At 37.2% G+C, this 16,548-nt stretch overlaps 1 protein-coding gene across 14 annotated transcripts in view; it reads left to right on the top strand.

Annotated features, from left to right (window-relative positions):
* ZMYM2 (zinc finger MYM-type containing 2) overlaps positions 1-16,548 on the top strand; it is an 88,037-nt gene that overhangs the window by 11,716 nt on the left and 59,773 nt on the right. For 7 of the 14 annotated variants that reach the window (XM_027677213.1, XM_027677216.1, XM_027677212.1 and 4 more), the window contains 3 exons: positions 9,173-9,288; positions 10,523-11,382; positions 15,698-15,983. In XM_027677213.1, the coding sequence (XP_027533014.1) occupies positions 10,533-11,382; positions 15,698-15,983 (1,136 nt within the window). In that variant the 5' untranslated portion in view covers positions 9,173-9,288; positions 10,523-10,532. The remainder of the gene's footprint in view (positions 1-9,172; positions 9,289-10,522; positions 11,383-15,697; positions 15,984-16,548) is intronic. The other 7 variants (XM_027677221.1, XM_027677219.1, XM_027677220.1 and 4 more) reach the window with 5 other exon arrangements.

Here is a 16,548-nt window from a genome sequence, read left to right as displayed (position 1 = left end):
ATAAGAAGAAGCACTAATGAATAGCATTAGAACTCCATGTTGACAATTAGAAAAGTGTCCTCATTTCCAGAATGTTTGGGAATAGTACAAGCTGGGCACTGATAAGATAGAAGGCAGCTTTGACTAGTCTTGTTGGAGAGCAGGTTGAACATGAATAGTGCACCCTTGCAGGGCGAATGTGATCAATTATTGATTATTGAGTTAAGCAAGACCTTTGCCAGCAGTTTAGGGGGAGTGATTGTTCACTACTGTTTGATACTTGGGAAAACCCATCTACAGTGTTTAGTCCAATTTTGGTTAGACCCTGCTCTAATGAAGATAGAGATATACTGGAGTGAGCTCAGTGTAAGACCGCCAGCTTAGAAGGCTGGAACACATAACAGAGAAGGAAAAGCTGAGAGGGGTGGGTGTATTCAGTCTAAAGAGAAGGCTGGAGGGGCAGGTTATGCTGTCTTCAACTAATTAGTAGGAAAACATGGAGCAGAGAAGGCCAAACTCTTCTCAGCGATGCCTATTGATAGAATGGCACATAATGGGCATAAGTAGCAACAAGGGAAATCCTGAATAGCCACGATAATCAAATATTGGAAAATTCTTATCTCTGGCTGATTTTCAGGTTTTATTTGTTTATATATGATTGTCTGTAACCCCAATGTCTTGTAACTTGGCAAATTTGAAAGATAGTGCGCTATTTTGTGTATATTAGGTGCTCCTGAAATGCTAGCAAAAGCTAGGGACTTAATAGATTTGAATTCTCAATTAATATTCATTGCTCCCTGGGGAGCAAGAATAAGGCATGTTTTTGAAATGTGTGCTGTGACCCACTGACATTTGTCAGGGGTCTGTATTCTATTGCCCAGGCCAGACATCTAAATAATTTTACTATTCTGAGGTCTATTTCTCATCTGGCCATTCAGTATTTATGTTTTTCCTATTAAATGTTATATTTTTTAAAGTTGAGATACATCAAATGAGAATTTGACTTCTTTGCATGCTGTATTAATGCCACTTTCTACTATTTATTTTGCAGAATTTTACTTGCCCCTTTCCTGTTTTCATATCTTTAGCATGGTGTTGCTCTACTGCTGCTGTACTCCCTTTCCACTTAGGTTATCATTCAAGTCTGTTGCTGTGGTCTAGTGTTGCCTATTTTTCTGGAAATAGATATGCCTTTGGATATAGGTAATAGATAAGCATTTAGATGTAACTTTCTTTGTTTCTTTGTCTTGTTTCACCTTTCTATTCCATTTATAATAAGGATATCCTTAAGCAGCATCTTGCTGCTTGAGTATTAGAGAGATAAAATTACTCTCTACCACAATAGCCTTAAAAACCATTATGTGTAGCAATGGTGCTGCGTTCTTGCTGATCAGCATCTTTTCATGATTAAACAGCCATGAAATACGTTGAAAGTGTGTGTACAGGGGGAGATACATGTCAGTAAGGCTGCCCTAAAACTTATACACTGTTAGTCAACATTATGATTTTGATTGGTCCTTAATTCCCATGCTAAGTATTGCTTATTCTCTGATGAGTAATCTTGAGAATGAATGATTGGTGCTTGGTTTGGATACCCTTGCACAGAATCAAGTTTGAGGTTAACCCTGAACTTTAATTCTGTTAGTGCATACAAGGGAGCATTTCTTAGCACTTGTTTAGTAGGAACACTCAAGGAAGAGGCTGTGTTAAGTGAAGTTATTCATAAGTTCCTGGAAGCATCAGTTGGAAACCAACTATCAGCATTCATATGTAACACTGGTGGCTGCAGTGCAGTTGAGATGCTCAGAAGATACTGGAATTTGTAAGCTTTAGTTGCGTGTAAATAGTTTCTCTTGTGAATAAAACCAAAATTTATCGACTCAAGTGCTTCAAAATATTTCTTTCACTATGTAGATCTTTCCCGTTTACTGTTCTTCCTTGCTGTCTCTGCTGGATTACAGGTCTTTGCATATGCTTTTCTATTGAATTCTCTGAAATCTGTGTGACAAACACATTTTGGGTGTTACATAATGACTTTTAGTAAGCTAATTTCTTCAATCTGTACAACTTCTTTGAAAATCTGGGGAAAGAATGAAATTTGAAGCAGGTCCAAACCTACTGGAAAATAAAGTCTGGAGTAGTGTCTCAAGATTGAAGTAATGAGATATCAGACTTTTGTAATGATGGTACTCAGAGTAGATAAATTAGATTTGTGAACCTAAACTTAGGTAAGAGTTTTCAGGAACAGGATGCTGTGTTCTGAAAAACCAGCAATATAAATACATTGATAGGTTTATGTTAAATGTTATTCAGACTCTTTAATTAACTTGTATAATAGTTTAAGAAAGACCCTTGTTTTATTTTGGTGTTGTGAATACTTGCACTTGAGTTTAGCCCGAAGTGTGCAAGTATTTGTGTTGAACTCACGATTTGTGTGTGAAGCTGGCAGACTGATAAAATAGTTGGGTCATTGTGGCATTAACATAATATCTTCAATTTGCTTAAAGTCTTGCATGTTTCAGATACCCTACTGATTGTGACAAGTGGATATATATGTGTTTTAAAATTCAGTCTGATGTGGTTTAATATTCAGTGCATCACTGCTTGCTTCATTGTCAGTTGGCACATGTGCATTGCAGTGTTTTATACAGTAGTTGCTGTCAGGGTAGTGCAGTTCAGTCTGTGGCTGTCAACTTTGCTGTCTGCTGAAAGCATTTCTGTGCTGAAGTTCTGGGCTTCAGTGGCACCAGCCTTGTTATGTTCAGGCACAACTGTAGTGTTCTTGCACAGAAATGTTTGTTTTGGGGAACTGACCTGTCTGGAAAGGACTTCAGCAGGAAAGTCTCTGTCAGCTGGATCAACTTTTGTCTGGTTATGTGTGTGGTTGCAGAAACAGCTGTGCCATATGATAGCATAACTGAGTCTGTGGACCTGGTAACTAGGTGGACCTTCATAAGTGTTAAAACCTTTGTTAAGAGATCTAAAAGTTAACAGTAAATCAGAGCCACAATGTAGCCAAGGCCTATCTGAGCATAAAATGCTAAGACTGATAACTATATCCCTCAGGAAGGATATAAGGAGGAAAAAACCACAAATCAAAACAACACCCAACCTCTACCACCCCTCCTCCCCCCCAGCAACTAAAATTGCTGCATGTTTGTAGTAAGAATGTTTAAAAATTGTTTTATTGTGTGGTTGCCTGTGGTAAGAGTTTTATATCTGGTGACCCAAAAGGGCCCTGCAACTGCTTTTTTCTAATATGGAATTCTATTCGCAGAGCTAGGAGTCTGTCCATACACAGTATATATCATTCACTATACCCAAATTGAGACTGGACTGCAGTAGATTTAGATTTAGCTTAAAGCTGGCTTAAATTACAACCCAAAATGTTGGACTACTTATGTTATGTTTTTCTAGCACTTTTCAGTTCCTATGTGTGGGTATAGTTGGGCTACTAGTTTGCCTCAGTTGCAGTGAACAAGTGCTACTTCCAGGTGTTTTTAATTGGAGTGGTTTACTTTGCGTTTGGAGTCAACTGTGGCATATATTCAGTCAGCCACTGGGTTGATGGTTTGTACCCCAAGAAAGCTGTGGTATGTGGATTACATCTGGTTGGGTAGGGAATGAATGTTCAGAGTTGTAGCAAGACATTGCAACATACCATTAAGCTAGACAGCTTCTTGATGACTGCTTTACAGATAGTCTTTACTGAGTTTTTAGTCATCAGATTTTCCAAAAGTCAAGTGGTAAGAAGTGACTTTCTGTAATAAGGATGGGAACTTCTGGAAGTAGATGAATTAAGGAATTAAATGATGTTATGGTTGAAGAAGTGTCAGGGTCAGGAACTGATCATTAGAACCGTGGAGCCTCACAAAACATCAAGATATGTCCAGATTAGTCTCTAACCTCAATACTTTTGCCAAAATGTTGGCATTCATTCTTCCGCTGAAGTCAACCTGACAGCCATAGTCCAAAATTCAGATTTTGGGTAAGTGGGTAGAGCTTCCATGAGGCTAGTGATATTTCTTTTGCATGCACGAAGATTATACCTCTACTAGGTTAGAGTAATAGCTGTACTCAATTAATAGCCAATTCAGTAGCTTGTTTGCAACACTGATGTCTAGGAATTGAAGGTTTTCAGTTATAACCTGAATTTTCTGCAGATGTGTCCTGGTTTTGAGCTGGCTGGATAAGAATTGTGGAGTTGCCTTTGGACCACTCTGTTTAAGTCGTCAGTGCATTTATTTCATGTTTGCCCAATCCCTATCTGAACTGGTTGCATTTCTAGCCTCTGTAGCCTTCTACAGCAGTAATTTTCATACTTAAGAAGAAAAGAAAATGTTTTCATGCATAATAGATTATTAAAGCTACTAAATTATTTCACAGGGCACCTTTGTGTTCTTATAAGACACTGGGCAACTCTATCTTCTGTATATTTTTTTTTTATTCTTGCAGATTTAGCATGTTCAGTTGTTTTTCTTTCAATGAGAAGTCTTTTCCTTTAGTATAAATTGTTTGTGGAACTTGCCTATTTTTCCCTTTCTCTGAAAAGGGACTGACCTGAACATCTCATGATAAGCAAGATACTGGTGAACTATGTTTTTTATATAGTGACCAATATGTTCTGTTTTGTTCATGATTCTTCTTTTATTTTGTTTTTCCTCTTTGGTTGTTGATGATTGAGTACCTTTGATTTGAAAGAGTGAGAGAATTGCAACTTGGATCTTAAATTGTTATGTCTGTAGTTGCTCTTTGCTCCCTGTTCATTACCTTGCGTTTATCACTAGTGATTTTGCCTGTGACACTGTCCAAGCATTCAGCACTGTGATATCCTTCTGTAGTTTTTTACAGTCAGTTTCTGTTTTCAGCTGCTGTGAATAAGTTTGTGTAATTAGGAAGCACTCACATCGGGAATCACTGTCTCTTTTGGTTGACTTATGTATGTTGACCTATGTAATTTTATTTTGGAACCCTTCGAGTAACTTTTCTTTATTGTGATAACAGCAAACAAGACATGATATTTTTCTCTTTAAATAATTACTAATCCCCCAGAGACCCCTTTCTCAAATCTTTATTATAGATAGTTTCCACTGCAGTCCAGTGAGGACAGTGTTTGAATGCCTCTTGGAAGACTTATGTGGTGTATCCCGGTTTAATCAGGATTGATGTCTTCAAAAGATGTCTGCAGTAGTCCTGTGAGATGTTACCTTTGCTTTGCAAAAGCTATGTTAGTTCCCCTCTCCTTTTTTTTAAATTTATTCAGCTGTAGTTTCTATTAGTTAATCTACTGATGGAAATAGGATTGTAGTCTGGGTATGTTCTCACGTTCTGCTTAAGTAATTGATTGCAGATACTGAAATAAAAAATTGCTTCCTGTCTTTAGAAATCTTAGGTGACTGCCATGTGGCCCTAGTGATTTGTTCTGAAATCCTCTTGTGTTAGCACTTTGTGACATTTTTTTCTCTGGCCTGACCCCCAGAAAGCGAGTTTAAGATATAGTCTTCCCTGATCTTTTCCTTACTGAACATCAATGCAAAGAGTTTATTCTGTGTTTTCTGCAGTGGTTCAGGCTTCTTGAGTATTCTTTAGGAAAATTTTACTGTTTGTAAAATTGACAAGAATTGGCATTTTAGACAAACTGTTGCTCTGACATAGCTCAGTAGCCTGTCTTTAACCACATCTAGCAGAAGATAAAGAATAGGGCAAATATATATGAAACTCCCCCCTAGTACAATTCCAGCATCTTTGTAGGTGAGAGGCTTCCTGATAGCAATCTTCATAGTGTTTTTGAGGTCTTTTTAGACTGGTTGTATACTTAATACAGTGAGTTTTTTAAAAGGCCTTTGTGCTCTCTAGCTTTTTGTTCCAGCTGCTCCATTTCTGTTCCTCGCACTTAGGTTGTTCTCCTTTCTGAAGTCAGATGTTGAAGTAATGAGGGTTTTTTATTTTATTTTTTTTATATTTCTCTGGGAATTTAAATACACTTTTCAGGAGTGCTGTCTGGATAATTACATGTTGAACATATGTGAACTATGGCCCAGAGTTAGACCGGGAGTTGTTTTTCCTTCTGTCTTCTAGCTGGTTGCAGTTGGCTGTGCTGTAAAAATTTGTCCCCATCGTTCAATGATGAGCTGGTTTGGGGGGGTTGGCTTTTTTTCCCGTTTTTTGGATCTGCTGTTTGCCCTCTTCCCCTAGTCTGCACAACAGTAGCTGAAATCTTCAGTTATTGCTTTGGTGTCTCGTTCCCATTATCTCACGTGTGATGTCACCACTGAATGGAAGCAATTGATAGTATACCATTGATATGCTGTTTCTTCTAGTTTGGATGTGGAATTAAATGTAGCACAGTACCTGTTGAGATAAATAATTTAGTTATGATCCTGTGTTTTCCTTGGAGAAAGTAGTGTTCTTTTGCTGGGGCAAATCAGTCCCTTTCTTCTTGTTCCTGTATTTGTATCTTAGTATTATACCGTCTCCTAAATTTTATTCATCTGTTTACATTTGAAGATGTCTCAGTTATGTATTATCTCGAAAGTGGTCTTCTAGGTTTTCCTTTTTTATTTTTAGGCTTACAGCCTTTTTATGGAAGCAGTTGTACATGCTGGTCCTACTTTGGATGTCTTTTTCAAGTGCTCTATGTTGGTGGAACTGTAGTTTAAGCTGGATTTCAGTGATTCCTTTTGGGTTTTGTGTCCTTGCTCCAAGTGTACATAACCATGACTGTGCTCTTCTGCCACCTTCATTCCAGGTGTTACTAATGGCACTTGGTAAAGGCATTTAAATTCCAGTTTCTGCTTTTGTTAAAGTGGAGTTGATTTTTTTTTTTTTTAGGTAGTCATACACCCCACCTCAATTTCTGCAATTCATGATAAATTTAACTGTTATCAGTCAACAATGGAGTTAAGACTTTATCTGAGTGTTACCTAGCTGTCTGTCTTAAGAGCTGTAGCAGTTGCCATCCTTCTAAAGAAGAGCCTGCATTTTACCTTTTATTTATTTGAGAAATAAAGCCTTGAATATAGCAGTGAGGTTGTAAATTATTTCAGCATAAAGACTTGTACAGGTGAGTGATGTAGCCTAATTTAAGAGGGACACACAAGGCCTAGTTCAGGAAGGGACGTGGTATATTGGCAGTGCCTCTGTTTCTGTCCAGATGAAATTTTGCTGCCTGTGCAGCACCAGAAAGCCTTGTGCTTATTCTGCAGCTGTACTGAACATGCATTTTCTGCAGACCAGGTCTCACTAGTTGGTGATTTTGTTGGTTTTTCTTTGTTTTTTTTCCCAAAATCTCAGCTGCATATCCAGTGGTCAGTCTAATCAATCTTACAGGTTCTAATAGTTGTATTTCTGTTGTTAAACGTCTTTTGCAGTTGCCAGTTGTAAGGTGTGAGGTTTTTTCACAGTTTTCCATTCTAAACCTCTTCTTTTTCACTCTCTAAATCATTCTTTTTTGGTAGTTTTAGAAGATAAGCTACCTAATTTTGCACATTTTTTGAAAAATAATTCTGATTTTATGGGTAATTTTGTTGCAGAGGAAGGAACTATTTGCAAGGAAATATATGCAGATTTTGCTTATGATAAATGCAGTAACAGTTAAGCATACAGACTTTTTAAATTTTTGTAATATCTAACAATACAGGTATTTAAAACCTTTCTAAAAGCTTTGTGGAAAAAGAATTAGATTTAGGCAAAAATATACATGTTTTGGATCTTAACTTTGCTACATACTATGTGCGTGTACTGTAATACAGACCAAGTCTGTCTTTCTGCTAAGGATTTGTAAAAATAGGAATAGCAAATGTTTGAGTCAGGCCTGAAGTATACTCTTGGCATAGTCTCGTTTTTTTCTTCACTCCTATCTGTTCAGGTATATTTAAAACCTTATTAAAGCTTTATGTGCCTGTGATGCTTTTGTCCTTGTAGAGAAAGAAAATACATGGAATAAACCTGTGAAACTCAGAATTGAATTAATTCTTTTCAACAAAAACTGAGATACAGGAAAATCTAACTTTAAATTACTCAGCCCTAGAGGGAAAAAGTAAGATACGTGAAAGAGAATATTGGATTAAATTAATCTTCAGTGTAACTGACTGATTTCCAGGGAGGTACAAGCCAACTGCATTGATAATGCAATTTTTTGTAAGAAAACCTCTTTCATTCCAATTCAATGTTACCTTTATTGCAGTTCAAATGCTATTACATAATGGTATTTGGCTGCAAGGCTAACATAGGAAGGAATTAAAAGGTGGTCGCCTCTCTTTTAGGATTAATCAGGTTCACAGCTTTAGTGCTCTCCCTACTCCTGCTCAGCTAATGGACAAGAGGGCTTGTATAATGTTGTAAATGTGTAGAATAGTATTTGAGCTTTATTCCTCTGGGCATTTTTACTGTCCGGGGATTTTAAGGGCTGTCCAAACAGTAGATAACTACACAAGTTGATACTCTCTCTTTAAAAATGCTGCCAACTCTGGGAAACCTAATGACTGTTATAAAACCTGAAGAATAAATAGAGGCTTGGACTTTGAACATTTTCAGTCTCATGTGAATGATCACATGTGTTAATATAAGCTATGGATGCCTGAATCTGTGCTAAGCATCACTGCAGTGCATATATACAGCTTGAAAATTATTAGCAATGCAACGTTTGTATTGTGTTGTGGGCCAGATTTATAATGTATGTTCTATAATTTTCATTTTATATCTTAATTTTAGCATAGTATATTGTGCTACAAGCAGCAAGGAGGTTGACCCAATAGAAAGGAAAGAAATGTAACTGCTCAGATTTTTTATTCTCAATTGCTCAGTTTACTTGAACCATTTATTTCCTTAATATTCTATTAGAGATATACTTCTTAATTCTAGTGTTTGATTACTTAATTGCAGTTATGTCTGTCTGTCTTTTACCAAACGTGGTAGTTTTTCTCTCTGTCTATAGAGCATCAAACAAAGGATTCTCAAAGTGTGATGTGAGAGAGTAGAAAATCTCTAACAGTCCTGTTGCTGCTTTACTCACAGCAATAATTGAATAGGCTCATGTTCTCTTTAACTTTGTAGGATGACAGTGCTGAAAGTCAGGTTTTAACTTCAACTGTAAGTTTAGAAGGAAGTCAGTTTAATGAACATAGTTGGTAGATGAGGCTTGAGATGAGTAAACCATTTTGGATAGCTAATATTTGTTTTAACTCTTTTTCAGAACACACTACTTTTGTGAAAGGCAGCAAATTGGTGCGAGAGCAGTTTCCCCACAGGAAATAAAAGCACTTGGAGCAACTCATTAAGGTAAAAAGATTGCAGTGGATTTCTGGATGGGTAAGTATTGATGAGCAGGGCATTTCTTCTTCTTGTATTTGCTTTCCTGCATAAAGATTTTATTAAAAAGCACAGAAAGCTACTTCTAGCCTTTCACAAAAGCTCAATGATGACACACATCAGTGTATACTCCAAGACATACCCAAATTATAACACAAGTATGTCTGTATTTTTCTTGTTGTATAAATCAAGTACAATTTAACTTACTGATTTTTAATACAGATGTTTTTTAGAGTGATCTCAGGTCCTTTAGCTTCAATTATATCCAGGTTGTCTTTTATAATTTTTTTAAATTCATGATAGAATTGACAGTTATGAAGAACAGATTCCCCAAACTGAGCAATTACTAAAGGCAAACAAAACCCTCCAGGCAAAGTAGCTGTTGGAAAGGAGCCTGAATAAGCATCACTTGCTGTTAAAAGAGAGGACGTTACTGAAAGTTGCAGTAGAACATGACTTAGTAGGTCATGGACTTCAAATGAGCTACCAATGGTAGTGGCTACGAATGAACAGTTGCTATCCACTTTCTGCTGCTCAATAATGTGTCTATTCCTGTCATGTGCAATGGTTTCGTATATCCCTTCCTTGTTCCATTTGTCTTGGGGCTACCTAAGGAGCTTTGGCAGTGTGTGGTTGGAGGAAAATCAGTTCAATTTCAAAATTGTTAATATAGAGAAAGATGTTGCCTTTTTTTTTTTTTTTTTTTTTGCCAGGCACTTGGATATGTGCTTCAGCCTTTTATCATCTAATTGTATTTATATTGAAACTGTAACATTTCTAATAGGAATGAAATTCAGTAGGAATTCAGATTTCTTTCTGCATGTCTGACTTTTGATCATGCTTTGCAGTCTAGCAAAACCAGTGTTAAAGGCTCATTTTGTGCTTATGTGGTGTGGGAAAAGGACTGAGATATCAGGATAATGTAATAAATACCATCAAAAATTTTATTTCCTATGTATGTATTGCTAAACATAATGATGTGTAGCTATTGTATGTGAAATGTTAGTTATGGCAGTATTTTTTTGCTAGTGTAGGATTAGAAAATAAGTGAATGTTAAGACATTCAAAGAAGAGCATAGAAAAACTTTGGTTTTGTCTTTACATTATCTCAGGAAAAATAAAGTAAAAGTTGGAACTATTAATTCTGTAGTTATTTTTAATAACTGTTATTGAGAAGTTGTATCTTACTCTGAAATTGGATGTGGTTTTTCTTGCTTTGTTTTTCTTCAAACAGCAGATCTGGAATGGACACAAGTCCTCTGGGAGGATTAGACCTGTCTGAATATACTCCTAGTCTGCTAGGGAATACCACCATGGCAGCAGGTCTTGCAAATGTAGGAAATACATTTGGAGGGCCACAGAGTTCTTTAGTTTCTAGACCTAATAAATTCCAAAACTCGCCTATAGAAGACGATGATGATGTAGTTTTTATTGAACCTATACAACCTCCGCAAAATTCTACGTCACTGGCGGCAGATCAAAGGAACACTGCATTTACATCATCCAAAAATGAAGAACTTCAAGGGAATGATTGCAAAATGCTTTCTCCTCCAAAAGACTTAAATTCTCAAAAGGGGAGTATAAGTGAAACTATTATTATAGACGATGAAGAAGACATTGAAACAAATCAAGGACAAGAGAAGAATGCTTCCAGTTTTAATGAACGAAGACTTCCAGAGTGTAAAAATAGAACCAACGAAATGGAATTCTCAGCTTCCAGTTTTTCAAGAAGTAAGGTAAATTCAGGAATAGGTAATAGTGGTATAACCACAGAACCAGACTCTGAAATTCAGATTGCTAATGTTACTACATTAGAAACAGGTGCTTTGAGGTCTGTCAGTGACGGTCATTTAGAAAATACTGAAGGGCATGACATGAACTTAATGATTACACATGTAACGTCACTGCAGAATGCCAGCTTGGGAGATGTATCTAACGGACTGCAGTCAAGTAATTTTGGTGTTAATTTGCAAACATACACCCCATCTTTGACTTCACAGACCAAGACTGGTGTAGGACCTTTCAATCCTGGTAGAATGAATGTGGCTGGAGATGTATTTCAAAATGGAGAATCTGTGACTCATCATAATCCTGGTAAGTTGCAATTTTGAATGTTTCCTTAAAAGGTGAAAATAAATTGTGAAATATTTGATTATAGAATATTTGATAAAAGTATTTTTAGCAGTACTGAACAGGCTGCCCAAGGAAGCTTGTTGAGTCTCCATCCCTGGAGGTATTTAAAAAAGGTATAGATCTGATGCTTGGGACATGGTCTAGTGGTGGACTTGGCAGTGCTGGGTTATGGTTAGACTTGATGATCTTAAGTGTGTTTTCCAACCTAAATAATTCTATAATTATATATGTGGTTTGGAAGATTCCTCTTGGCTAAGTACCTCCACTGTATATGAAACAACAGATACGTAACAGCAAAACTTCTGTCTAATGCATTAATTTAGAACCTAATGTCCCCAGTAAGCATTGCAGTACATTTGATAGAGTGGTTTTGGTTGGAAGGGACATATAAAGATCACCTAATCCAACCACTCTGCCATGGGCAGGGTCATCATTCACTGGATGAGGTTGTTTAAAGTCCCATCCAACCTGACCTTGAACACTTTTCAGGGATGGGGCATCTGCAGCTTCTCTGGGTAACCCATTCCAGTGTCTTGCCACCTTCATGCAAAAAATTTTTTCCACATGTTCAGTGTAAACCTACCCCCTTTCAATTTAAAGGCATTGCCTCTTGCCCTGTTACTACAGGGCTTGTTAAAAAGTCTCTCTTCATCTTTTTTTATAAGCCCTCTTTATATGTTGAAAGGCTGCAATACGGTCTCCACAGTCTTCTCTTTTCCAGACTGAACAACTCCAAACTCTTTGCCTTTCTTCACAGGAGCAGTGTTTCAGCCTTCTGTCACTTTTTGTGTTCCTCCTCTCTACCTGCTTTAACAGGCTCATTTCTGTCTTGTACAGGGGACCCCAGAGCTGGATGCAATACTCCAGGTGGGGTCTCACCAGAGCAGAGAAGTGGGACAGAATCACCCTGCAAGCACATTGCTGGCTCATGTCCAGTTTTTCATCTACCAGTGTTCCCAGGTCCTTCTCTGCAGGCCTGCCTTCAATCCATTCAGCCCCCAGTTTGTACTGATATTGAGGCTTACCCTGATGGAGAGGAAAGACCTTGCACTTGGTCTTGTTGAGCTTTATGATGTTCACGTGGACTCATTCCTGAAGGCTGTTAAGGTCCCTCTGCATGGCATCCTATCCTTCTGGTTTATCAGCTGCACCACTCAGCTTGGTCTGTGCAGTAAATCTGCTGAGGGTGTGCTTAATCTCACTGTCTGTGTTGTCGATGAAGTTACTAAATAGTATCAGTCCCAGTATGGACCCCAGAGGGACACAACTTGCTTTCTGCTTGGACATTGAGCCATTAACTGTGATTCTTTGGATGCAATTATCCAGCCAATTCCTTGTCCGTCAAATCTATGTCTCTAATTTAGCAGCAGGAATGTTGTGGGGGACTATGTCAAAGATCTTGGAGAAGTCCAGGTAGATGAACAGAAGTCCATGTAGATGAGTTTCACATGCTTTGGACTGGAATTTAGGTTTTGTTTCTCTCAATAGAGTCTGGTTTTTGTGCTTCAAAAATGCTTCAGAAACAGAACCAACACCTACATTGAGAATGCATTTCAGAATTGCCCTGATCTGAACCAGGTTATTAATGCAAATGTTTTGAGCTGTGTACCTCTGTAACAAACTTCAGTACTATGTTCCTCCCCACCTCTGCCCCAAGTTGTACTGACACATTTTTTTCAGCTTGTTTAAAAGATGTCATTTTTGCAAGATGGCTCTGCAAATAAATGGTACCAATGAGAATAAGGAATAATTTTATAGCAGTTTAGAGCAGGAATGAATAAGAAAGAATGGGAACAACCTGAAAAGCCATTATAGTAAGAAGTTGAACATGAAACTGTATAGCCTCATAAACTTGGCCAATAAAGTATTGCAGGTAGGAACCTGAAGGATTAAGACATAAGGCAGTGAGGCATGGAAACTCATCAGGAATCAACAAAAGAAGTGTGATACACCTTCTCAGTTCAAGGACACGAAAACCAGATTTTACAAATCTTTGCACAGAATCTAAAGCGGAGGAGGTAACATGGTTAAGAAGTTAGATGTGAAAATAAGGCATAATATAAATATGAATCATTTTCTTTTGGTGTGTTTGTGGAAGAAGAAATGCAACATAATGTCAGGGGTGGCCATTTGAAGCCTTAAGAAACTAAGGAAATAGTCTTAATGAGGTATTAGGAAGTCATGGTGAAAGTTTCAGACCCAAATGAGTCCAGCAAACTCCAGTTTTCTGTGTGGCAGTTGAACACTACTAGAATTACAAGCAGATGTAACTCTACTGCACATACTATGCATTCCTGATAAGAGAGACAATGTGCTTTCACTTGAAATCTGTGAGAAAGGTGGAGAATCTCAAAATACTTTGAAGTGTTAAGGTTCTATCAGGATATTAATATATCTGAAGTAGTAGATGTATAGAAAAGTTTGAAGAGGGCACTCAAGTGAATTTTAACTTTAAGCACTGTGGTAGCTTGTCTTAGTTTGTCAGTAAGGATACTCATGCCTTCCAAAGTAAACCTCTTTAATGGTTTAAAGAGAAATGTGTTTTGTTTTGTGACCTTTTCCTCTTCCCCTCACCTCTTTATTCCAGCTCTTCTGTTTACCCTCAAGCATTACAATGGATGAATTCCTAGCTTGTCTTACATGTCTGAGAATTAGGACATCCTTGAGAGCTACAAAGTCACACCAGAAAATTATCTTTTACCTGCTAAGGAATGTAGGTTGTTTGTTTCACTAACAAGGGTTCTTGGAACTTTCTCCCTAAAATGAATTTTAAAGTAACGCATCAGAGTATGTTGTTAATAAAACCTTTGGGGAAAGAAAGGACTTGAGAAAATAATATGAGGAAAGGGTGCCTTCTTCTTAATGAACAATTATGGACTAAGATAATGTTCCTTAAGAATGAGGTATAGTCAGTTACTGACATCTGTAGGTTGAGGGTTTTGTTATCTGAAGTCATAGAGTTTAAAATCATCTTTCTTATATTTGGGTATTAATACCAGTTGTAATAACAGTCCAGGAATATGCCGAATTACTGCAGTAAGACTTTCAAGGCTGTAAGTCCCAAGTGCTGTGACACTATTTGGTATAACAGACATACTGATGAGAATTTGTGTAAATGTTTTTTGTAATGCAAAATTGTTTTTATTCAGTTTTAATTCATGTTTAAGTAATATTTTATTATTAGCAGTCTTCAGAAGCTCAACATTCCTAAATTCTGGTGATAATTGTTTTGAATGAAAGCTCAAATTCCAGAGAAAATCTAGAAATGACATTTTATTGGGGGATTTCTTTTTCCGGCAGAACTGTATATTCTGCTCCAAGCCAAGATATGGAGCATGTAACTTAACATATGATCTTTCTAGATGTATTTCTTTTAGAGAAAATGTTTTGCTTACATTCTCATTCTGCAAGTTGCTCATGTAGCAGGTTATGCTACAAAAGTTTGGGCAAAGATGACTTTGCTCCATGGTAACCTATTTTCCAAAAATACAGATGGAAGACTAGTGCAGTCTGGAACACGGGGTCTTGGATTTGTGTACTGCCAGAACTAAAGGAAATATTATTTTTTAGGTTCACTGATTTTTACTGAGGAAGACTTGAAACTCTCATGACCTTTCAAGTTTGCACATTAACTGATATTCCTTGCATTGAAAAGGTTATTGAGAAAACCACAAACTTTTACGGGAATCAATGGCGTAGATGCAGATCTCAGATGTGGAGCCACTGTGTTTCACTCTTATCTGCAGTATAGTTCTCTGGCTGTAGGCTGGACTAGGAAATGAGTATGGGGAACCCCAGTTCTAGGGTTTATCACTAGTTACAGCTTTAGAACAAGGTAACTAATGAAAATTTAAGACTTCACATTCTTACAAATTTGCAGAGTTTGTCTCAAACATTGGTTTAGACATTCCATGTTCTCTCTCGGTCTCTTTTTATCTTTTAATTGCAGTTGCTAACTGCAGCGTTGTTTTTCTGAAGATAAAATTGCCAGTTTGCAAACCCAGTGCAAGCGAATCGAAGTCTGCAAAACTTGTCACTAGGTGTAAGATAGGACCATCCTGAAATTTGTTAATGTTCTGAAGCTTTGTAACAGCAGACAATGGTACCATCAAATGGGATTTTACTTTAACCCTGAATTGAAAATATCTTTCTTCTGTTTTTAGTTCCAACAGAAAAATGATTTTTATGATCATACATCTGTGAATATTATTCTATATATATGTATGTACAGGTCTCTTCACTTATTTTATTTTTGTTTGGGTTTTTTGTCTTGAAGATTCTTGGATATCTCAGTCAGCTTCCTTCCCTAGGAATCAGAAGCAACCAGGTGTGGATTCCTTGTCACCTGTAGCATCACTTCCTAAGCAAATTTTCCAGCCTTCTGCCCAGCAACAGCCTTCTAAACAGGTTAAAGTCACATGCGCGAACTGTAAAAAGCCTTTACAAAAGGGACAGACTGCATATCAGCGGAAAGGATCGGCTCACCTTTTTTGTTCTACTACCTGCCTCTCGTCATTTTCACACAAACCCACTCCAAAGAAACTTTGTGTTATGTGCAGAAAGTGAGTTTTTTATTTTGTTTTACATTAGCAACTAAATCCAGTAATACTTGAGATACTCATGCATGTGTGAGAGTTGCTCCATTGATAATATAAAATCTGATTATATAAGTAGTTTATATAGTGTCACTTTAATGTTGTTTGGAAATGTTGAATTCACTGTGTCTGCTGTAGCAAAAAAAAAATGTACCAGCTTTTGAATTCAGAGCATGGGAAATTGATGCATTAAAAGCCAATACACTAAAAATAACTGTTGGGGTTTTTTAAGACAAGGTGTCGAATTATAGTATAACCTGTGACAAGATATTTTTCATATATGAAGTCCTTTATGGAAAAAGTGGACTCTGTGTTATGTAGAAAGCACTTATTTTGATAGATGAAGATACAAAATCAAGAGGCTTTAAAGGGAGGAGAAACTGATAATTGCGAGAAACTGGAAGAAGCTTGGGAGCTCTTCCAGTCTTGGCAGTATGGTGAGAGGAGAAGCCTTATATTTTCTCTGTAAATGGGGCTACTATGGCAATTTTGTAGCTGGAGAAACCTTAAGTGGGCTGTACAGAGGGAGTGG

Source organism: Neopelma chrysocephalum, unplaced genomic scaffold (genome assembly GCF_003984885.1).
Source record: "Neopelma chrysocephalum unplaced genomic scaffold, ASM398488v2 Primary Assembly neopelma1_43, whole genome shotgun sequence".
Lineage (NCBI taxonomy): Eukaryota > Metazoa > Chordata > Aves > Passeriformes > Pipridae > Neopelma > Neopelma chrysocephalum.
Note: the sequence above shows the minus strand (reverse complement) of the source record. Positions and strands in the feature narration are given on the sequence as shown.